Consider the following 24,252-nt stretch of genomic DNA (forward strand, 5'->3'; position numbering starts at 1 on the left):
AATGACTTGGGGCTTAACTATAATTTAGAGCTTTTGAATTTACCAATTTGTACAATATTATTGACTTAAATTTAGTTTAAAGGCCTTTTTCCTGTTAAAGCGGCTTTTTTAATGGCCCTGAAAACTTAGCGCCAATCACTCTCCAGAGTGATCAACACAAATATACAGCTTTAAATACTGCTACTCTACGAGTTTCCGGCATTAAGGCAGATTTTGGATTCCGGCTGCAGGGATTTGCTCTCATTCAGCCACAGGAGCATTACCAAGCTCTCACTCTGGCTCATAGTTTGTCCTGACTCTGTTGAAGAGCTCCTGGATTTGTTCATAAACTTGGCTTTGCATGTAGTGGCAATAATTTAATATTAATGTTTTATTTATGGTTTCAATTTTAAGCATTACATAAAAATAAGATTAACACATTTGGTAAATGGACTGAACTTCTATAGCGCTTTTCCAGTCAAACAGACCGCTCAAAGCACTTTACACTAGAGCCACATTCACCCAATCGCACTCACTAACGCTCACACATTCATACTCCGATACACAGATTGGTAGGCAACTTGAGGTTAAGTGCCTTGACCAGGGGTACATCGACATACGGCAGGGGGACGCTGGAATCGAACCTACAACCTTCTGATTGCAAGACCACTACTCTTCCTACTGAGCCTTTAGAAATAATCATCTTTTCATAAAGTATATCCTTTTAGAAATAAACAACACTAAGTGCGTTGTTTCCTGGTTTTGTACCAAAATCTTTACATTATAAGGTTTAATACAGTTCTCTATCCCTCAACATGACAAAAAGAAGTTTTAAACTCATTGCCATGAGGGAACATGTATGACATGTAAATTAGGAGTGAATGTTGCAAAGTCAATGCCTTGAAAAAAAAATGTATGTATATTTCTGTGTATATATTGGATGTTTGGATTTTTGGTAAAGTGCCAGGGGATGACATTCGTTTTGAATTGGTGCTATATTAGTAAACTAAAACTAAAATGAGTTTGACCAGTCTGAATAAAAATAGTCCTCTAAAGGAAGTTCCTGTTCTCACACTATCACGACAAATACCATAAATTATATTAAGTGAAGCACATTGACATTTAGTACCATAGTCAATGTCATAGACTGGTGGGACGCAATTAAGAAATTCATCCAATTAATCAGAGCAGGGGTGTCAACAGTGCAGTCCGGGGGCCCTCTGAATCATGTGCTTCAGTCCCCAAGAATATTTAAAGTATGGCCTGCGATGCAAGCACAGGCTGTTGATGCAGATGGACACTTGCTTTTATTTTTTATGGTGAGAATTTCACAGACAAAAAAAAATCTATTTTTCTTTTATTAACATGTTTGTGCTTCTTTTCAGTTTTTTGTAATTAAATGTTGCTACAAATAGCAAGTGCCCACTCATGTCCCATAAACTGACATAAGAAAATTTGGGAAATTATATGTCTGTCTTTTAATGAGGCAATCATGTGAGACTCTTTTTATGTTTTGGATCATTACTGATTTCTTTTCTACAAAAATTAGACTACTTTGTTCATGTCAATAAATTTTGCGCGTTTAGTTTAATATTTAGTAGAAATTTATTTATTTATCTATTTTATTTTATTTATCTCCACTTACAGTATTGTTACTGTTGTTCCACAAATTAGGGAACTGAGAGCAGAAAGGTGCAACTTGTTAAATAATTTTTTTAAATGAAAGCATCAAAGTCAGTCAGTCATTTTCTACTGCTTCTTCCATAGTTGGTCACAGGGAAGCTGGTGCCTATCTCCAGGGTACATCCTGAACAGGTCGCCTGTCCATCGCAGGGCAACACAGAGACACACAGGACAAACAAGTCCTTTAATCCTCTCTAATTTAGAGAGACCTATTAACCTAACAGTGTCATGATGTAGGGGGTTTGGTATTTGGTTTCGGGTTTCTTATGTTTTTCACAGTTGAGGTTTTGACTCATGCTTTTGTTTTGTCGTCTTGTTCATATTTTGTCAAGTTTGGTATTCGGATCTGGTTATGCTTTTGCTTCATGTTTTTCTAGTTTGTGTTCAAGAGTCTCTGTTTTGCTCCAGTCACGTTTTGTTCTGTCAATTAAGTTTATTCGGTTCACCTGCACCATGTTAATCAGTTTTGTTGCTCCACCTGTACCATGCTCCATTTATACACACATGTTCTGTTTAGTCTTTGCGGAAACATTTTTCACTTTCATGCTCATGTCAAGTTTTGATGCTCAAGTCTTATTTTTGGATCATGCCATACCTGTCTCGCCTGCCCGTCCGTTGTTTTGTTCCTGCCTCCTGCTGTGAGTGAGTTTTTGTTTTTTGTCATTAAATCTTTTACACTTATCGTCATGCTGCCTTCTGGTCTGCATTCTGGGGTCCTGTATCTGGCAAACCATAACATAAGAAACCTGAAACCAAACACCAAACCCCCTACATCATGACAAAAAGGCATGTCTTTGGAGTGTGGGAGGAAGCCGGAGTACCCACACATGCACATACACCCTGGACAGGTCACCAATCCATCACAGGGCAACACAGAGACACACAGGACAAACAACCATGCACACACTCATACCTAAGGGCAATTTAAAGAGACCAATTAACCAGAGTACCCAGTGAGGACCCACGCATGCATGGGGAGACTGAAACTCCATGCAGAAAGACCCCCGACCGGGAGTCGAGCCCAGGACTTTCTTGCTGCAAGGCTGCTACCAACTGGGCCACCATGCAGCCCCGGAAGCATCAAAGTTCCTGCCCTAATTCAACTGCAATCAAATTTGCATCCAGTTAAGACTTTATTTTAGTACAAAATGGACCAAAGTCAGCAATTTGGACACTTTTTTTTACCAGTCTACATGTATGACGCAGTGACTAACTGGTCATCGTGACTCAGATAGAATACGAAAGAAACCTTTTCCTATCAATGAGTATCTGTTCTGTTAATATAAATACAGTACTTATAAAAAGACTTAGTATGTCCCACAGTCAGAAGGTACAAAATAGAAATTCTAGAGTTTTGTGGCTGATTTCCACGTTTTTAAAATGAGACAATACATATATTAACCAATTCTCTTTAAGAACCGTAGTATACAAAGATGTACATAACAGCATTCAAACAGTTTTTTGCAGCTCTCCTGCTGTGGGTGGTAATAAAATATTTATATTAGGAGAAGAGGTTACTTTCTACAGCTATGTCATAGAAAGCTGCCACTGTAAACAGGATTTTACTACTATTTTAAAACAAGACCAAATTATTATAAAGTTCAAATTTTAAAATGTTTTTAGCATCTTATATTAGCAGTTAGCACAGCTTGCATTAAAAAAAAACAACTAGCAGTCTTTTTTTGTATTCCCTACAGAATACAAACTTTCATCATAATTCTAATATTTCAAAAAGGCTGCCGATATTTCTAAATCTCAAGACACACTAAAAGCTAAAAAGGGTAAAAGAGAGAAATTTCAACAGTCTTCGTGTTAATTTCTATCTGCTAAAAGTATTGCTCTCTCTCCGTCTCTTGCAACCAGAATGAGCTACAGACATATCTCGACCTATTGTAGAAAATGGTTTCCTTCAAAAAAGCTCTGTACAACCTCTAAATTTGTTTTTTAAAAACCTCACTGATACTGGAAATAATTTTGAGTCTTCTTAACGGCATTACAACTTAGCAGTATGTGTTCTGTGATCAAAATTAGATCTTATTTTTTGGTTTCCGACTAGCCTGTGAGACTTGAGGCTGTAAACTGAAGTGTCCTACAAGAAATAAATAACAATATTGACCGACTGAATAGATTAAGTGTTTGGTTTACTGTATTTTGATGAAAACATAACATGTTGGGGTCTACAAGCCTGTAATGGGTGAACTTTTTTCCAGGGGGAAAGTACCAGTTTTTGGAACCCACCTGGACAAAGAGATGGATGGGTTGATGTACCAGCTGCTCCCCAGCTGTGCACACTCTCGCCCTCTTGGAATCACATCATCCGAGCCGCTGCTTAGTCTCTCACTGGAAGGAGCCCGAGTGGCGTCTGAGTCCCCCATCAGTGTAAAGATAGAATCAGAGAGGCTGGGCCTCTCGTGGTGTGCCAGTGGGGCGAAGCTGAGCTGCACAATCTGACGGGCACTCTGGCACACCAGCCCGTGGATGGCGGGGGTCAGTGTAGGCAGATCGAAGCTCAGAACAGTTTGGGTGCTGGAGGTCAGCAGATCCTCGCTGTCCAGGCTGTTGTAGGAGGTCCCTTTGGCTCGATGGGACTCCATGATGCTCTCAAAGTGGCTGCTGAAGGTGTCCTCAGTGGCACAGCGGGGACCACAGACCAAGATGGGGGATTTCAGGGTTGGGTTGTGGTTGTCAAAAAAGGTTTCCATGGGTCTAAACAGGAAAATCGTTTTTATGTAAATGGAACAAGTCAGAAGTTGGCAGGATGAAAACCTACTTTTAGTGACAGAATCCTTAATAATTAATGCAAAAATGTCTGTTTTGTGCCCAAGCTGGAAATTAGGTTATGAAAGACATGCAAATCAAGATTAATTTAGTATTAAAACTCTTCTGAAGCTCATTTTTATTTTTTAATACACTCACTGGCCACTTTATTAGGCACACCTGTTCACTTGCTTGTTAGCATAAATAGCCAACTAGCCAGTTGCATGGCAGCAGTTTATTGCATTTAGGTATGTAGACTTTGTTAACACAACTTTTTGAAGTTCAAACAGAATGGACAAGATAGGGGATTTAGGTAACTTTGAACATGGCATTGTTGGACATGCTGGCCTGAGTAATTCAGAAACCACAAATCTAAAGAGCATATCACCCATAACTATTTATCAGGTTTAAAGAGAATGGTCCAATAAAGAGAAACTTTCAGTTAGTGGCAATTGTGTGCTCAACAAGGCCTTGTTGACATCAGAGGTTAGAGGATAATTGGCAGAGTGGTTTGAGATGACTGAAATGTAAGAGTAGCTTAAATTCTTACTCTATGTTGAACTATGAAGCAGATAGGCTACAGCAGAATGTCACACTGGATCCCATTCCTATCAGCTAAGAACAGGAAACTGAGGCTGAAAATCACAGGCTCACCAACACTTTGCAATAACAGATGAGAGAAATGTCATCTGGTCTGGTTATTCTAGATTTCATCCGCAACATTTAGATGGTTGGGCCAGAATTTAAAGGTTTCTACTGGTGGTGGTTGTATTATGGTGTGGGGGATATTTTCTTGGCACACTTTGGTCTCCACCCAACTGACTATAATTTAAATGCCTTAGCATTGTTACTGACCTTTTATGACCATCCTTTTATAATCACAGTGCACGTATTGTCAGGAATCCGGGGGATTTGTGTTCTGTTCGGCCTCCAACGCTCAGGTCAAGATCCTCAGACTTCTCCTGCTTCTCTGCCTTCCATCTCCACCTCACACATCTGGACCTAATCTCTGGATTCTGCTCATTCCCCTGGCGTCATCATCTGCAGCTACAAGTAAGCCTCTGTTATTCTCCTTTCCCTAATTCTCTAATTATTGTGCTCCCGCTCACATGTCCTCTCTTCCTCAGTGATGCTGCAGTCCCATTCCCCAGAGAAGTACACGGTCAAGATCAAGATCTCACTAACCATTTTCGTAATTGTATTCAATAAACCTTTTGAAATCTTTTCAGTCTACTGAGAGTGTTGTGGATATGGGTCAGGCAGTTAAACAAAACCATGACATGTATCTTCTAATGTTTATTCCCAGCAGTGTAATGCATCATATCAAAGTTCAAATGATTTCAAACTATTTTCTTAAGCATGACAATGAGTTTACTGTACTCTAATAGCCTCTACAGTGTTTAGTATCATGGATGAGCTGCTGAGAAATAACCAATAACTGCATGACATCACCATGTTGATATGGGCCAAAATATCTGAGAAATGTTTCCAACACCTAGTTGAATCTATGTCACATAGGATTAAGGCAGTTCGGAAAGCAATGGAGGTCCAACTTAGTGCTAGCAAGTTGTACCTCATGAAGTGGCCAGCGAGTGTATGGGTATGTGTTCAGTCTGACGGCAACTTGTTCACCTCATTAGAAGTTGTCCAAACACCTTTGGGTCTTCTTCAACTGCATACCGCTGCTTTCTGCTATCGCCTTGCATTCTCACACTTGCCCAGCTCACCATTTCTTCCTCTTCCTCCTCCTCATCATTCTTTGCTTCTTCATCCTCACTTCCCCCTTCTCTCTCCTCTTCCTCCTCCCCACCTGTCCTCCCATAAGCCAGCCCCCTCAGAAGACTGCTCCCCATCCCAGATGTGCCCTGCACACTGCGGTTGCTACCGAAGGCTGAATCAGTGTCATCCTGCTCCACCAGCAAGACTTCATCAATGTCCGTCTCGCGGTAGCAGCGGAGCGGGATGGCATCTAGGTCAGTTTCAGAATACTTCAGTGTTCGGCGAATGATGCCGGTTTTGTGTGACATCCCAATGTCAGCAGGGGGAGGAGTCACCAGTTCTACCTCCACGTGCTGAACATCGTGATTGGCGGACACCAGAGGCAGGGAGGATGGAGGAGTTGGGGTGGGAGACTCACTGGAATTACCACTGGGAGGAGCTGTAAAGGCTTCCAAGAAATCTAGAAAGAAACAAGATTTTGTAACAATATTAATATGAGGAAATGTAGCTCAGATTAACATTTTATACATACAGTGAAGGGTAAAAGAAAGTACATTGTCAATTCTAGGGTTGCATGTATCATAACTTGATAACAATGTTCATGTCTTTGCCAGGTTACCTGAGGCTTTAACAATCTTAGATAGTTTCTACATTTTTCTATAGTTTCTCCGAGCATTATGCAGTCAAAGTTCCCCAAAAATGTGCACTTCTTAAATGTTTGCACGTGTTAATAATCTTGCTGGAGAATGACGAGTTTTAAATAGTTTAGAAGTGGCCTTTTTAACCCTTTCCAGATTGACAGGCAGCAACATCTGGTTCTCCTTTTTTTTATTGTGTCCTGTCTCACAGAGCAGCATTCAGAATTTATGTCTGAGTGCCAAGAAAAAGCCCAACAGATTTACTTACACAAGTGAAGCATTACAGCTATCGCTATAATGCTTCGCCTAATGAGTGCGATTGGATGAATGTGGCTCTAGTGTAAAGCGCTTTGAGCGGTCTGTATGACTGGAAAAGCGCTATATAAGTTCAGTCCATTTACCATTTAAAATATATCGAAAAACTTTATTAGAGACGCAACAATGCACACACCACCGAGTCCCATACCCACACAGGACCCCCCCGACCCCACACCAAAACAAGATTACCTCACCCATCAAGCAGTCTTTGGCCGGCAGCGCACACCCACGGCCGACAGCCCCCACTATGCCTCCGCAATCGCATAAACCCACCAAATCAATGCCACTGCAAAGTCAGCTCAGGGAGAACTACCAACCAGCTCAGCTCCACCGTCACCGCTCAACCAATCCAAATGCTGGCGGCTACACATCCAAGAAAAAGGGGTGCAACCCCCCTCACCACACACGCTGCAACCCCTCTGCGCCACCCCCAGCCTGCCACCCTGACACCCCCCTCTCCTGAATATGACAGCTAACAAACCACCTGCCAGACACCCTCCATCACCCCACCCAGCCTACTGCGACTGCAGTCCGACACCAGGCTCCTGCTAGACCGCAGCAACAACCAGGTCAGCAGATCAACAAAACACACCTCACACCAACATCGAGGCGGCCAATAAGCCACACCCAACCCAGGCCAACGGCAAGCCAACCCAAATGCAAACGCCAGGCAAGTGTAATAGGCACACTTCCATTTACAAATGAACCAAAACTGGAAGCTTGATCTGATGTGGAGGCAAAAACTGTCTCAAGACTAGTATAATCCAACAAAGGGTCTCTATACTGGTTAATACTAAGAATATCTTTATTTTTCCAATTCATAAGGATAGTTTTCTTAGCGATACATAAGGCAGTGCAAACCATGTGAACTGAATGTGTCTCCATGGTGACATCATCTAAGTTGCCCAACAAGCAAACTGAGGGAGAAGGTGAAATATTACATCTCAGACACTTTGATAAGTCTTCACATATCCAGCAGTTACTAGTCATTTTAAAAGTTCTTAACAAATCTGAGACCAGACATTATTGTCAAAGTTGACTGATAAATCTGCCTCCCATTTTATGATAGGAAGCAACATTGATTAATCTATTTTAGACAGTGTAATGTGTATTTTAGACAATAATTTGTCAGGTTGAGATTAAGGAACTCAGATATATTTGAAGGTGTTTGTAACCTAACGTTATGAGCCCAAATGTATTTTTTATTATAGATTTAATTTGTTGATATTTTAAAAAATTTATTCTTGTGTTGGGGCCATCCATTTTGGTCGCACATTTTGACACACACTGCTCAACAGACGTTGCAGCTCTGACGTCACTGGGAGCATAAACCGGCTTAGATGCAGAGTTTCGTGGCCATTTCCCGCCTGTCTCACAGGACATGCATCGGAGGCACATATCTGGAGAGACAAGAGCTCGCAGGCGAACTTTTGCTCCACAAGGCCATTCCCCGAAGAGCTTGAAAGCTGGAAATCTGTCTGATACAAGAAGATCAGAGGATTTATTCATCAGGCGAAAGATGCGCTCTGCCTAACTGCATGGGCTCTGGCTCGACCGGACTAGACACAGGACTGGAAGGAGCAGACGATGAGGAGAATGAAAATGCCCTAGGCGCCACTCGCTCTGTGCGGCACCGCCTACACTCCCTCAGCCGAATGTCCAGCCGGGTAGCCAGAGCTATGTAAGCATCAAGCTCAGCAGGCTCATCTAACAAGGCTAGTTCATCTTTAACGACCTCATCTAGACACTGAAAAAAAGCAGATTTCAGAGCACTAGCATTCCAACCCGAAGCCACGGCCAAGGTGCGAAATTCAACAGTGAAATCCATCAGCGGGCGGTTGCGTTGTCTTAATGCCCGGAGGCGCTGTGCCATGCTGGACGGATCCATGTCAAGATCAAAATTTAATTTGAACTCCTTAATAAAGTCCTCGTAAGAACATCCGAACTGGTTACAATTCGCAAACCTTGCCTCTGACCAACGAAGTGCCTTGCCTGTTAAAAGTCCAAGGACATAAGAAATCTTGTTATCATCATAGGGAAAATCATTGAGGAGAGCGGTTAAAGACTAAGGTGCACTGTAACAGAAAACCCCGACAACTGCCGACTTCACCCGAAAATTTCTCGGGACTAGGTGAGGTGATGTCACGAAAGGCCGGAAGGGGCCGTGTGGCAGGAGGTTCAGCAGCGCCCCCTGAAGCCCGGGGCTAAGCGTCTGCTGGAACAGTGCTGTCATCTGCTCGAGCTGCTGGTTTGTCTGCCACTGCTGCTCAAGGAGGTTACGGAGGGTCGCGCCATGAGAGTGGATCTGATAACTGTGTTCGGAAACTGTTCTCTGGAGTGCCTCGGCAGGGTCCGGCTGGCCTAAGTGTTCTGTCATAATGTTAAATGCCGATCTGACCCACATAAACAGAAGCACCCAGAGAACAGAGAACCGTTTAGGAAGTTTATTAACAGACTGGAGTGGGAAACGACAGCCGCTGCTCGGGCCTGGAAACTGCAACAGAGAGGAATCGTAAGAAACGGTCTTGACGATGTACTGGCAATCCATCCTCTTTATACCTCCCCAAGTGATCATCTCAATCCGCCGCACCTGTTACACTCCAAGAACGGTGTCAGGTGACACCTAGTGGCTGAAAATAGTTAGTAGCAGCTACAGACAGAATCCAGACTCTGACACTTCTCTGCAAATTGCTTCCAACAAGAAACCTACGAATTTGCCAGAGAAACTATGTCATTGTTCGGGATATCTTACAAAGGAGAATGTTAGAGCAGGATCTATAGCCACGCTGTTCAGTGCATCTGATGTGTAAAGATCTCCAAAAAAAGGTTGTTGCTGCTGTTGCTAAACGGATCAAGGCTCAGCCGGTAAGAACACTTCCTTGTCACAAAAGTACATTTAGATATCAGCAGTTATTGTTAATATTTAAAAATATAAAAAAATATTATTAATAATAATAATAATCTGAAGGTATTATTAAAATATGATCAATTAATCTGCTGCTACGGCTCCATGCTTCTCACTTCACCTCCAGTTGTTTTACTGAGTGCCATATTTATACTGTATACTTTACATACACTGCATTTGCTCAGGTCTGGTCCAGTCCGGTCTGCTGCGAAGAGAGACTCATTCAGTGGGGCAGCTTTGAACTGTGCACACTGCTTTCCCCAGTGTGCCTCTGGTTTGCTTGTGCTGTATAAATTTAGAGTCTTGCAAACTAGTTGTGTACTAGTTTGTAACTTGTGACGAGGTTGTTATAGTAAGTTTTGTTTTGCCCTTGTAAGCTTAGTTTTGATTGTGCTTACATGGTGTCTTCACCTTGAAATTTTAGTTTGGGGCTGATGGTTTAATTTAGGAGAGGCTTTATTTTGGTTTTTGTCTAGTTTAGTCCAGCCCCTGTCCTAAGAACTGTTCCTTGGGTTGAAATTTATATTTCATTTGCCAACAACACTAGTAATGTTGTCTCTTTATGTTCCAAAACCACATAAATAAACCTTTTAACTTGACCTTACCATCTGGACACCAATTTTATGTTACCCCGTTCTTCCATGCCATCTGGGGGCATAACAAATGTTTAATTGTTTGGTTTAGAATACCTTAGATAATGTACAGTATATAGCCCAGTAACTGAACTAATTGATCTAATTTAAACAATTGCTAAGATATACACATGTATATCTTAGTATATGAGTGTATTTATTGATACAGTGAGATCTATTCCGTCTTTAGTGAATTATTTTTGAAAATCCGGATTTTGTGCTCGTTCTGTTTCCTGGTGGTGCGGTATGATTCATGCATATTGCCTCTGGCCGTGCGCCTGCATCCGGCACGCATAGACTACGGTCGAATTAGATGGTCGTCCGCACGCCGCAGCACTTGTGCTCTGCCATTTGATGACAGCTGACTTTGTTCTTCTGACTTTGCTCGTCTCTCTGTGATAGTGACTGAAATGTACCTAAAGGAACATCAGACTCCTCGCTGCTGTCTGTGTTGCTGGCCATTGTAGCAGCAATCAGTTTATGGCAGGGGTTCCTCTTTGACATCATAAAAGAGCGCAGAGGACTAGTTAGGAAGTCCATTTTTAGTGAAATTTATGTTCATATATCTCAACAACTGTTCATTTCAAGTGCATGATTTACTTTTTAAAATATTTTATTAATGTTTCCTTTCAATGAATTTATTTGAATTTATCATAAAAATCACTTTAAGATGATTAAATTTAAGACTTTTCATGACTTTTTAAGACCTTGCAGAAACCCTGTGTGTGTGGTTCTGTACACTTGAGGTTAGATTAAAAATAACTGTAGATACTGGTAAACACCATATAATTTTTATTATGTGTTGATACATAAAATCCTAGGATTGAAAGAGGGTGTACCTTCTTTTTTAATCTTGACTGTAGTAGTGCTTCAGGACATAAAATCAAATTAACAACAATGTAATGAGGTGTAAGTGATAGTATAGAGGTTTTGGAGCACCTTAGAAACAAAATTGACATTACTGAAAAAATTATCTCTAAAACATTTAGACTCCAGTAAACCACAGTCAAAATTGTGGAAAAAATGTGGAAAATCAGGACAAACTACAGGCATGTATTTCAACTTATTTTTCCAAAAAACTAAAATTGCCATTAATTTGGCCAGAGGAGCTAAAACTAGACAATGGAAGTAAAGTTTGTCATGATTTCCCCTGTTCAAAGTGTGTAATGTTTACTTTTATTCCTTTTGCCAGCAGTCTCATCTGCAGATGTCCCGAATAAGAAGTCCCATTTAGCTCGTGCAATCTTCTGACAGTGCAGTGAAGGAACAGGAGCTGCACTTCCACTGTCTGTCTGTGAATAACACACAAAGACAAGCTAAAAAGTTAATTTTCAGGTTGGTATTAAACGATTGTCCACAATCTGCTCTTTACTGCAAAAAGAAAGAAGAAACACGCTAAACTAAATAATAATTTTAACATTGTTGGGAGTTACAGCTTTTTAGCCCATAATATGTCGGACTTCGGGTCAGTTTTAACCTCAGCAGTTTAATTCTAATTACTTCATAATAAGTTGTTAGAAAAAGGAAGTTTCCATGACTCTCAATACAATCATTGTAAAATAATAGGGGTCCCAGCCCTATGCTTCTTTTCAATGTTGATTAAGGTTAGTGAGATTTGCCAGCATGTGTTTATGCAGCTCTTATAGCTCTTATACAGCTCTCTCAAAGTCCCACCATCACATTTCAAAAAGGTTGAGGTCTGGACTTTGACTTAACCCTCGCAGCACACTTGAAGCATCTTGTTGTAGATTTGCTGCTTTGTTTAGGATCATTGTTCTGTTGATGAGCCAGACTGGGCTAAGCTTCAGCTGTCTGAAAGAGGACTCTCTAAAATATTTTGATATTCAGATGAGTTCATGACTGACTAAAGAAATGCAAGGTGCCCATATCCTGAGACCGCTATACATGCCCATATCATCACTCCCCCACTCCTGTGTTTGACAGTATGAAGTGTGTTTGCTGATATGCTCGGTTTTTCTCAGCACATGGTGCTGTCTATTATGGACATCTCTTTTGTCTACTTTGGTCTCACCTGCTGAAACTACATTGCTCAAGAAGTTTGTGGTTCAATCAAACGAAGCAATGCAAATGTAATTAATGCTGCCATGTTCCTTTTAGACAACAGAGGTTTTTAACTTTCAACGTTTCTAAACAAACCATACTTGCTCAGTTTTCTCCGTCCTCTCATGAAATGTAGCATTTAACGTGTTAAATGAGGTCTGTACGATCTGAGATAGAACTCTTGGGCAGTTGTGCTTTTTCCTTGAGTATTGCACTGACTAATATTTGGGTGATTTTGCTGGGCCAAGGATTGGCAGCAGTCTCAAATGTTTTATACTTGTTAATAATTATTTTTGCAGAATTATGGACTTGGTCATAGTTTTGCTAATGTATTACAACCCTTCCCATAGGTGGCATCCTGCTTTCCTGCATGACACGGTGACAACATACATCTGTAGGTTCTGGATCAGCAAACTGTATAAAATCCTGTTTTAATATGATAATTAATAAAGTGCAGCACCCAGCTGCTACTTTCCCTGTAAAGTTCTGCTGAAGACAAACAGACCTCTTTCCGTGCGGATTCCAGGCGGGAACCGGACAGGAGAGGCACGCGTGCGTTTGTCTCCTTGCTGGCAAGCAGACATGACTCTTCAGCTTGGATCCAAAAGTAACTACAACCACATGCAACAAAGTTAAGTAATGTTTTGCTGTTCAAGTATCCGGCATTCATTCATATAAAGGGTGTAATGAGACAAGCGTAACTTCAGGCGCGTAGTTAGACCTCTGCATTTCAACCCTTTCATTAGTGGTATTTTAAAGGTACATGTTTGATTCTGGTAACAACTATAAGCTTCCTTTGTTAGCTCCAATCGCTAACGGCTAAGAACACATCCTCGCCCACTTTATGAGTCAGCTGAAGATCATTTACCCAGAAAGGTTGTTGGTGCTCATTTCCTCAATAATATTTCCTTAATATTATTGAACTAGACAAAGCCAGCTAATTAAATACCATTAAAACCCATTTATCCAGAAAAGTTAGGTTCTTATTCAAAATAATATTTCCTTTAATATTATCTTAACATTCCCTTTATAATATTTTGTTTTATGTTATTGTACTAAATAAAGGCAGCTAATTAAACACCGTCACCAGAAGGTTGGTTTTATTCAGCAATGCATTCTTTAAAATATTATTTTATTAAAATAATGTTTTATCTGATCTTGCATGCCAATTATGGTGTATTCACACCTGCCACCTTTGGTCCGCTTTAAATGGACCAGAGTTCGTTTCCCCCCTTGGTCCGGACCTTTTGTGCAGGTGTTAATACACTCAAGCGAACCCTGGTCCGGACCAAACAACCGGACCGAGACCCACTTTTTGAGGTGGTCTCGGTCCGCTTATGGTCTGAACACAAACCGTCCCCTATCCGAACCAACTACAAAAAGCGTACGTCTCTTTGGACATAAAGAGCCACCGTAGCCGGTAGCAAAGGTGTGTGTTGTAAGGTAATCATACCTGATAAGCTGTGTGTTGCTTAGCAACGCTACTGGCTTGTTCTGTGACAGGCACGTAGAGAACGTCGACGTTCAGCACGCATTCTCCAACGGGGTTCCAACATTATAAATGGACCGTCTCAAAGTTTGTGTTGAATGAGCTGCTCTTCTCACAATAATATTGCAGCTTTAATAACGACACAATTATGCAGAACAGAGGAGCTGCACGCAGCACGTCTACAGATGTTTTCCTAAATTTCCGGGTCTGTGCTCTGTCCCGCCCCCATCATTTCTGTCCAATGGGAACAATGATCGTCACCCGCGTGGCTTTGTTTACAAGTAATAGTTCACTTGCAAAAAGTACACTGTGAAAAGGAACCGGACCAAATGAAAAAAATTAAAGTTCGCTTTTGGTCCGGACCAAACAAGCGGACCAAAGGACCTTCCTGGTGTGAATACACTGGTAAGTCCTTTGGTCTGCTCGTTTGGTCCGGACCAAAAGTGGCAAGTCATTTCCAGATTCTTCAAGATAATCCTTTGTTCTCAAACATAAATAGCATTTTGTGGTAATATTGCATCACTCTTTCGGACAGGGTTTTCAACCATCTTTGATCAACTTGTTTATATTGTACATAGCCCATTAGTCTTCCTTATTCTTTCATTCTGCTTGGTAGTTTAGTTGGATTGTTTTATAGTAAAAGTTTGTTGATTGAAATATGTTTGACTTTGAGTTGACTTATGTTTGAAATTGTGTGAATTCATTCCATGTGTGTGCAGAGTTTTGCTGTTCAATAATGCCAGATCTTGGCTCATCTCTTTCAATTTTGTCCTAATACCACCGCCTTATTGGGCTGGTATTCACAGGACAACCCTTAACAGACCGAAACATTATTTGATAAATTATTAAAGTATTAATATTAAATAATACATTCATATTCATAATCACAACACAAGAGCAATATAAGAAAGGTTTTCAATACACCAATGTCAACCTACTGAAAGCTTCCACTAAACTTTCCATTAATATGCCTGGATATAGCACAGTATGAACAGCCAGCTTCTTTATCAATTACCTTTTGTAGCTTACCCTCCTTGTGGGGGGAGTCAATGACTGCTGGGCCAATGCAGCAGTTTTACCCATTAATGGCGCTGTAGGCTATAATTATTAAAATTACCAGGAATAAATGCTTGAAATATTTTAGCTCAATGTAGAAAGTTTTAATTTTTTAATAAGTCACTTAAATTCATAATACTTTCAGTGCTTTTTAAAATTTATTTAGATGTAGCAGGTTTCGTAGCTTTTGCAACAGATAAGCCCTGAAGGAAACAAACTGATGGAAGTTTTTCATTTAAGTCCTGCAGAGCATGTTTCATTCTTGCCAATGTTTGGGAAAAACAAATATATTAAACTTAAGAAACAGTTTCCTTTTTTTTTGCTCTGTAGTGTGTTAGAAATTGTCCATTCTCTAGAACTCCAGTGCTCACCTGTATTCCTGAAGTTGCAGCACCGGTCTCATTGCTCTGGTGACTAGACTGACTGGACTCAGGGGATAAACAGTCTCTGTCCCCGAAGCTCCCCGTCACCCCACTGGAGCTTCGAGAGGAAGAACCGGTCATGACTCCTTTTTGCTCCACCTCTGGAGATTCTCCTGCCCTCCTGGAATGGCATCCCTGTGCCTCTTTGCCATTCCCTTCTTCATCACTGCCCTCATCCTCCTCTTCAGAGTCCAGTGCCACTGGTCCCAGCAGAAGAATCTCTCTCCTTCTCTGCTCAGCCCGTTTCCGCTGGGCTGTGGGGCTGAGTGGTCGCCTCGGTTGGCTGGTTTGTTGGTGACTGCTGGACTTAAACCCAGGCTTGGAACAGTTTTCTAACTGGTTCCTCCACTGCTGCCTGGATGTCCAGCTGACTGGTCCCTCTTCAAAGCTTTGATTGATAAAGAGCCTACGTGAGAGCTCTGTGCAGTCCCCTTTCTCAAAATAGCTCAGGTCTCCTCTTCTGTCCAGGCTTGGGGACCAGGAGTCTCCGGTGTACTGAGGAGACTGGTAGCGATGCAGGGTGGGGCTGTCTGGGGGACAGAGTTCAGTTTGGAAAAGCCTCGGGTCTCTGATGGGAGAGCTGATCTCAGTGGGAGGATAAGAAGGATGAAGGACTCGTGAGGGCAGGGCAGGGGAGCTCTGATGTGCTGATAAAACTGAGCTCTGATGCTGGGCTACCTGAAAGTGGTCCTCCTGCTGTGTGTCATGATAAGTATTGAAGCTTTCCGGCTGGTGAGAGTCTGTGTTTTCAGTTGCTGGCATGTTTTGATCATTTAAAGGGATGTTCATCTTCAAGTGCTGTGCAACTGGAGAAGACTCTCCAGAGTTTGGGCTGCTCATTCCTGAAGGTTTGTGCAACGAAGACCTCCTGGCCTCTGTGAACATTGAAGATACTTTAGAAGCCTCCTCTGCTAGCCTGTGGGCGACTTCAGGACTGTGAGCTGGAGATGAAGGTTTGCCACCGCTCAACTGGTTCAAACATTCAGCTCCATTATTGCCTGGTTGGAGGATTAGTTCCTGCAGAGAAGTTTTCTTGTGTCTTTTGATAGCTGGACTTTGTGCCATAGTCCCATTCTCTACTGAACTCTGAAGAGGGCAATGAAGGTCAGCAGATGATTTGGACTGTGAGGGCTTTCTGGTCTTGGAGGAGAGCTGGCCTGATCTAGCGATGTTCTGCAACCCACAAAAAGTCTGGCTGTGATCTGTGACCTCTGTGGACTGGCAGCATTGCTGTTGGTTGTAACATGAGGAAGAGGCATGCTCGAGTGTGTGGGCCTGTTTAATCTTCCACAAGGGGGAACCAAAGTCTTCCACAGCCCTCTGTCTAGCTGCTCTGTCAATCGGATCTAAACGCAGCTGTCGAAGGCCGGGGGAGAACATCTGCTGGTGACCCTCCGGTGATCGGAAACTCGGTTTGGGGCTTGAGCTGCACGATGAATTAGGACTTTCAAACCACACTTGGTCACTGAGGTGTTTTTGAACGCAGGATGGGGTGGATCGCTCATTGGTAGCTTGCCTCTCTTGCGTGGAATTATGTGAACTGTCCACCATCGTTACGTTGGACTTTTCAACATAACTGAAGCTGACCACAGATCGCTGGCCATCAGGAGGAGTGTAAGGGGTGAAGACTCTTCTGGAGAAAGGGGACGAGTGGAGAGGTGAACCCCATTGCTTGGTGACTGAAGGTGAGCGGCTGGCTGTTTGAAGCTGAAAGTTAACAGCGTTTTGAGATGGAGACTGACTGTGATTTTGATCCTGAACTTGTTGGGAACTTGTGGCTGTCCTTCCGGTGGCCGTCTGGCTCGATAGCTGCGAGCGGAGCTCCGCAGGACTGTCCTCAATTGGAATCTTCTGAGCAATCCCTTCTTCACTCTCTCTGTTCTGAGTTGGGGCAGACCTGACTTCCACATACAGATGAAGAACTTTTCCAGACTGGGACATGACCTCCTCTCAGCACTTAATGAGGACACAGAAATGCAGAGATTGGGAGAAATAGTCAGACAGGGTGACTGCGAGATCTTTTTTCCCCTTGTTGGGCTTTAGGTTTTTCTGCTGCGGGTGGTTGTCAGTTTATTTTTAGACAGTCTTTCTTCTGCCTCCCAGAACGTAGGCATGCAGAGCAGAGACACACAGGCCTAACGACCAGTGCACAAACATGCCCAGAGGATGCCTCCAATAGATCCCAATTCCTCATACCTGTAAATGAAAGAGAGGAGACGTCATCAATGCCCAGATGACGAAAGAGACATGCAGAATACTCTTTACACTGTGTTGTTTCACGTTTTTCTTTTTGGAGCAATTTAAATGAACCAAAATAGTCAAGATGAACATATTTGTACAAGGATACAGTACATGTTTTAAAAACACAATGTATCTCATTGTGAGTAACATTGTTGGCAACAGTCTCCCCTATCATATAGTTAAGTGACATTAGGGGTGAATACTTATTCTTTGATGGCACAAAGTGAGATTGTGTTTTGGAATTTTTACCTGTTTAAGAAACTTTTTTTTGCAAAAACATGCCAAATCACAGTGAAAATCTGGGAAAGGATTGGTAAGTACACACAAAGATTCAAATAAATAGACTTCGTCCTGTTGGGGTATGCATGCATACTGGTCAGGAAATGTTCAAAAAGGTGAGCACAGGAGTTGTGTCCCCAGTAGAACCTTGTTTAAATTTATTAAGTGACAATAAAAGGACATAATGAGTTCAACTATATTTCATACAAGCAGGATGGATTTACCATAACGTGGACTGTCTGCACAAACTTTGTGCAAACATGCAACAACAGTAAATGGACACCTAGTGATTTTTGTCAAAGCCTGTTAGTTTACTGCAGTTGTGGAAAGCTTTGGTCTGAGTCAGAGAAGAGGCATACCCAAGCCTCTGGCTGGAAGCAGCGCTTGTCATTAGCGGGGAAGAGAGCAGATGGGTAAGAAAGAAACCGAAACAAAGCTCTCAGCAGAGCAACAACAGGACATGATGTTTCTGTAAGATCTCAGATACATTCAGTCACACAAACTATATAAATACTGAGGAAATAAACTGGTTAAGGTGCACCAGAGCTGCATTTTTCTGGAGCTACAAAACCCTATATAAATTTAATTGTGGGGCTTAGCATTCAGTACATGAGCAATGTAATGAAGAATAGAAAGGTGTGAATTTACAGAGCTCACAGTCAGTGCACAGACACCAAAGAGTTTCTGCTACGTTACTGGCAGTTTGTGCTACAAAGATTTCTGTTTGTGCTGCTATCATTTGAAAGATATTAATAAAAGCTTAAATATCAAAGGTCAATCAGGCCTCCTTTGATTATCCATAAAGTAATCATGGTTTAATAATCAGAGGTTTTTGTTTTCATTTCGGCAGTCAAGTTTCTTTTTTTTTGAAAATGTTAATATTCTTAGAGCTTTTGAGCAAGACAACATTGAAGTAATTTAACATAAATAAGAGATTCATTTGAAATGGTCAGTTCAGAATGAAGTGTAACATACTGGCCTGAAATTGTTAACGAAAAAGAAGGCAAAGCACAATTTAAAACTAGTTTTGGAAAGAATAAAGCAAGCAGTCATTAAGCTTGTGATTAAAGGCCCAACACCCTAAAAGCTGGTCTTACTTCCTTTGGCTTAAATAACTTCAGAGTTACTCCTTGTACCAATCTACCAGTCTCTGGCATGCGTCTGAGGAAGGGGGCTCCCACTCATTACTTTCAGCTGTTTGAGGGGTTTCTTGCATGTATAACCTGTTTAAAGTCAACCCACATAATCTTCTGATTTGAAGACCTGGGCTTTTACTAGACTTTCATTTTCTAAATTCTCACGCAGCCCTTGATCGATTTATTCGGTTTACTATGTTCCATGTCATTATCATGTAACGACATCCAGTTCTGCTTCAGCTTTATTTTTTTAATAGATCACTCTCTCATTTCACTCAAGCATCCTCTGATAACCTGTATAATTCCTGGGGGATTCTATGATGGTGAGCTGACCAGGTGGTTCTGCAGAAAAACATGATAATCACACCTCCTTCTTTAATTTTAGATCCAACACTGTCACTGTGGCTCACAAGTAATATTAGACCTGCCCACTGGATGTTGGTGGCTGACAAATAAAATTCATAATATGCTGAAACACAGGATTATGAAATAATTTAATAAAATACATAATTACAAATGATTTTGACATTTAATGAAAACAAATTTAATAACCTATTTTCACATTTAATTGTTTTATAACATAAAATTGGAATGCTTATTGATAAATGTATTGGTTTATTTATTATACACTATATTGCCAAGTATTGTTTTGACCCAATACTTTCCATATCAATGAATTTGGGTGTTTCAAACACTTCCATGGCTGCAGGTGTATAAAGTTTGATGTGGAGAAACTTGACTGGTCAGCACGGAGTCCTGACCTCAACCTTTTAGACCACATTTGCCGTGAACTACAGCAGAGGCTGCAATTCTGGTTTTCTCATCTAACTATAAACACACTACCAAACCTTGTGCAAGATGTTTACAGAACAGTTAAAGTTGCTGGAAACAGGGGGGCATCAACAAAATTGGACCGTAGATTAAGAACAGGATGTCATCATCAAAGTTCATGTACATGTAAAAGTAGACAGACAATTAGTTTTGGTAATATAGTATATGTATTTCCAATTTTATTTAAATTATCACATATTTACCAGTTTAATTACTTAATGACACTACTGAATTGTAACACTGGTCCACAGTAACAAAATAACTCATGATCCAGTGAAAGATGTCTTCTTGCTATCCATGATTTCCTGTCATCAACAGATAAAGTCTGCAGGAATACCCCTGGCAGGTAATGATTCTGTATAGGCCGGATAAGCCTGAACTTAATTTATCCTCCTTCATCCAAGAATTCATGCTCTGACTGAGAGAGATTCTGTGATGGCAGCGATACAGAAGGAGATGGACATGGAGAGAAAGAGCGTCAGAGAACGTTATATCAGGATGAGGACAACAGATTTGTGTGCGAAGGAGAGAGCTCTGATGGCAGTCAGCCAGGGTGATGAGAGTAAGTTACAGGAAGGAACAAGGTAAAAGCATTAACATGACATTAGATATTCCTCAGCCTCCATCCTCTTCAACAAAGCAGCTCCCTCATTTTTAAATCTAACAGAAGGTTTTATTTATCCCAAATTTCTGTAGTTTCCTTTTAACCATACACAATACCACATGAAGCCAAAATGATGTGTGCCAAAACCTTTAAATACAATCCAAATAGAACAAAGCATATAGTTCTACATTGCTGCTGAAAGACAATTGCATCGTCACTTAAAAGTGCTTGTGAAAATCAACAAAATACAACACCTTACGAAATGAATCATACCCCTACTTTTTCACATTTTGTCACGTTGTGACCACAGACGTCAGGTTTTTATACAGAAAGATCTGAGAAGTTTGGCATGAATTTACATTCATCCCTCTATACTCTGATACCCCTAAATATAACCCAGTGGCAATTGAAGTCACCTAATTACTAAACAGAGTGAATCTGTAGCTGCGTTTCCATTACAAATGTGCGCCAAACTTTGTCAATATTCTGCTAATGTCGAAAAAACACAAGTTTGCAATTGCAATGTTTCCATTAAATGACAAATGCAATTAAAATCACACATGAATAAGTTTGTTCAAGCAATAAAATCATCCTCATACTACTTCCTGTTGTCTTCTTCATCTTTTTTGGCAGTAGTAACATCCAGTTGTTGATCTTGTGACTTGTGTGATGGGAAAAAAGTGTTTTCATTGCAGTTTTATGAAATACCCGAATTTTGAAAAAAAAAAAAAAAACCTCATCCTAGCACAAAAACATTTTAGATAATATATTGAAATTTCTTTTCATTCTTTTCCAATTTGCAAAATTTGATGGTCAATGGAAATGCAGCTTGTGTGTAATTTAATCACAGCATAAATTCAACTGTTCTGTGAAGGTCTCAGAGGTTTGTTAGAAAACATTAGTGAACAAACAGTATCTTGGAGATGAAGGAACACAGCAGAAAAATCAGGGTGAAAGTTGTGGAGACGTTCAAAGCAGGGTTAGGTTATAAAAGAATGCTCTGAGCTTTGAAAATCTCCCAGAGCTCTTTTCAATCCATCCTCTGAAACAGAAAGAATATGGCACAACTGCAAACCTGCCAAAACAGGGATGTCCACCTAAATTGATAGGTCAGGCAATTAATCAGAAAACAGCCAAGATGATAACTCTGGAGGAGCTTCAGACATCCACAGCTCAGGTGGTAGAATCTGTTGACATGCCAACTATTAGATGTGCACTTCACAACTCTGGACTTTATATAAGAGTGACAAGAATAAAGCTAGGCTTGTTTGCAGTTTGCCAAAAGTCATACAGGAACATATCAGACATGTGGAGGAGGATGCTCAGCGAGACTGTGGCAGAGGTTCATCTTCCAGCACGATAAAGAGAATTGACACACAGCCAGAGCTACAAAGGAATGACGGAAATATGACAAATAAAAAATAAGGTGCAGTGCCTCATCCAACCTTAAACATAAAGTCACAACTGCTCAACACTGATGACTCGTCCTCTTGTTGTCCCTCTGAGATACAAAACAACAGACACACACACTCACATTTAAGGACACATTCCTTGGGTTCTTGGAGTATAAGACATGTCACACAGGTAATTAAACCTCAGGCAGCAAATGCTGCTCTAATATTAGCTCCCTTGATGTGTTGTTGTGCGGCTGGGGGCCTGTGCTAATATTAGCTCTCAGCTTGGCTGTTGCTGATGCTGTGCACAACAATTTCAGCAACACGACAGGTTATGCAGCACTGAGCCCTGAGGAGATTAAAAAGGCTTATGTTACATGCATGGACAACAATGGACATTTAGATACATTTATAGTATTGCATAAACCTGACACATCATTAGACAGCTGTATAAAGAGCATCAAATGACTTCTCCAAACATTAAAATTAAAGATCCGATGTAAATACACCTTTAGAATATGCAGTTCAAACTATTAGCATCCATTTTTTGGGTGCTAAATAACAATTACCCAAGCAGCAGCTTAGGCAGACTGGAACAAAATAGCCAAGGTTAAAGACACTTAGGCCCTGATCTTCAAAGATTCCAAACAGGGGGAGCTAAATTACTGGTACAAAAAAAAAATGCACATGCAAGAACTGGGCATGTTCTGTGCCATCGTCAAAGATCACCCATGCAATAGAGAACAGACGCAAAAGAGGTGCAGACCGCCCTATTTCAGTGAAGAAATTGTGTGTGCTACTGGCTGGCTGCTACTGCCCCCAGCGGAACAAGAGAAAAAGCTAACAAAAGCTGTGGTGCTTACAACATGCAGTGGTTGTTGTGCTGCATCATTATAAATGATCCAGTTGCTGATTTTTTCCTTCTGTTCTGTTCTGCTCCTGCTTTTCTGGACTGTTACACTTAGTTAACTTTTGTCGTCGCTATTCACAGCAGCAGGTTTGTCAGCGCAGCCTCTGCCCTGACAAGATTATTTCTCCTCTCTGTTAATTTGCGCAGGGCGCCTCTGAGTGCATAATTGCGCATGCCGAAGGCTGAGTTTGAAGTTCTTCTGTGAGCAGATACTTTATGTTTGTGGACCGGACGGACCCAGTGACGCAAAGACTACATTCTGCTTTGCCTTTAATTAAATATTGGATTACAGGCTACTGCGCAGGAGGGCAGAGCTGTGTCCAGAGTAGCGAGCACCCTCCACCATTGGTGCGCACACGGGGCAGCTGGTCTAGGCTGACAACACCACTGGAACGTGTACAGCTTATTAACTGTGCTGCTCAACGTACCTTGCAACAAATTGGCCAACAATTATTAACAGTATGAAAGACAGACATGTCTGTCAATTAATTTATTAGAGGTTTGCCTCCCTTGATCTTTTAATTCAATTCTGAGACTCATTTTCTGCGCTTCTCTGGCGGATGATCAGTTATGTGCGCACCTCTGCATGATCAGGTTTGTGCTTTAGCAGCAGATGATCTGACTGACCACGCCCAGTCTCCGCCCATAAATACATATGCCATCGTGCACTGAGCCTGATTTTCGCACACTTTCATGCAACGTTCATTTTTGTAAATGCCGAGTTGTGCGTAAAACATTACGCCGTAAGGTTTTTATGGATAAGAACGGTACATGAGGCCCAGGGCCCTAAGTGTCTCTGCCTGATGGTGCCTACAAAGACACAATCAGACAAAATCTATGAATCTTCTGACTCAAGCAGAGACAACAGAAAATGTGACTGGGTATGGAGAAAGATCTAGAGGATTATTGATGAAAATAAGAAGAGAAAGATATTCAAACAACTCTGCAGAAGCTGTGACCTTGATGCCTTTAGACTCCTCCATTCACTATAGTGATTCACTGAATGAAGAACTGAACACAGAGAATGGTAAAAAGAATAATGAATGAAAAATGGCTCAAACTCCATATAACATTAGAAAATACAAAAAAGCTTTCAAATAACTATTTTATTTCCTAAGGGAAAAAGGGAAGTAGACTAAAAGGTCTCAAACAGCGAAAACCCATGTCTCTGTCACACTTTGCAGTTGTGAAGCACCAA

The 24,252-nt window shown here is 41.2% G+C and overlaps 1 protein-coding gene and 1 long non-coding RNA gene across 6 annotated transcripts in view; one reads left to right on the forward strand and one right to left on the reverse strand.

Annotated features, from left to right (window-relative positions):
• LOC124875096 (PH and SEC7 domain-containing protein 1-like) overlaps positions 1 to 24,252 on the reverse strand; it is a 152,880-nt gene that overhangs the window by 104,906 nt on the left and 23,722 nt on the right. For 4 of the 5 annotated variants that reach the window (XM_047376930.1, XM_047376928.1, XM_047376929.1 and 1 more), the window contains exons 2-5: positions 15,609 to 17,855; positions 11,806 to 11,923; positions 6,052 to 6,598; positions 3,901 to 4,368 (exon numbers count right to left, since the gene is read on the reverse strand). In XM_047376930.1, coding sequence (XP_047232886.1) covers positions 3,901 to 4,368; positions 6,052 to 6,598; positions 11,806 to 11,923; positions 15,609 to 17,600 — 3,125 coding nt within the window. In that variant the 5' untranslated portion in view covers positions 17,601 to 17,855. Of the gene's footprint in view, positions 1 to 3,900; positions 4,369 to 6,051; positions 6,599 to 11,805; positions 11,924 to 13,197; positions 13,291 to 15,608; positions 17,856 to 24,252 lie in introns of those variants that run through there. The other variant, XM_047376932.1, reaches the window with a different exon arrangement.
• LOC124875097 lies at positions 2,262 to 5,715 on the forward strand. The gene is made up of 3 exons (XR_007039967.1): positions 2,262 to 2,300; positions 5,304 to 5,472; positions 5,547 to 5,715. It is a non-coding gene; the product is annotated as an uncharacterized LOC124875097 (long non-coding RNA).

The sequence above is a fragment of the Girardinichthys multiradiatus genome, chromosome 10, assembly GCF_021462225.1.
Source record: "Girardinichthys multiradiatus isolate DD_20200921_A chromosome 10, DD_fGirMul_XY1, whole genome shotgun sequence".
Taxonomy (NCBI): domain Eukaryota; kingdom Metazoa; phylum Chordata; class Actinopteri; order Cyprinodontiformes; family Goodeidae; genus Girardinichthys; species Girardinichthys multiradiatus.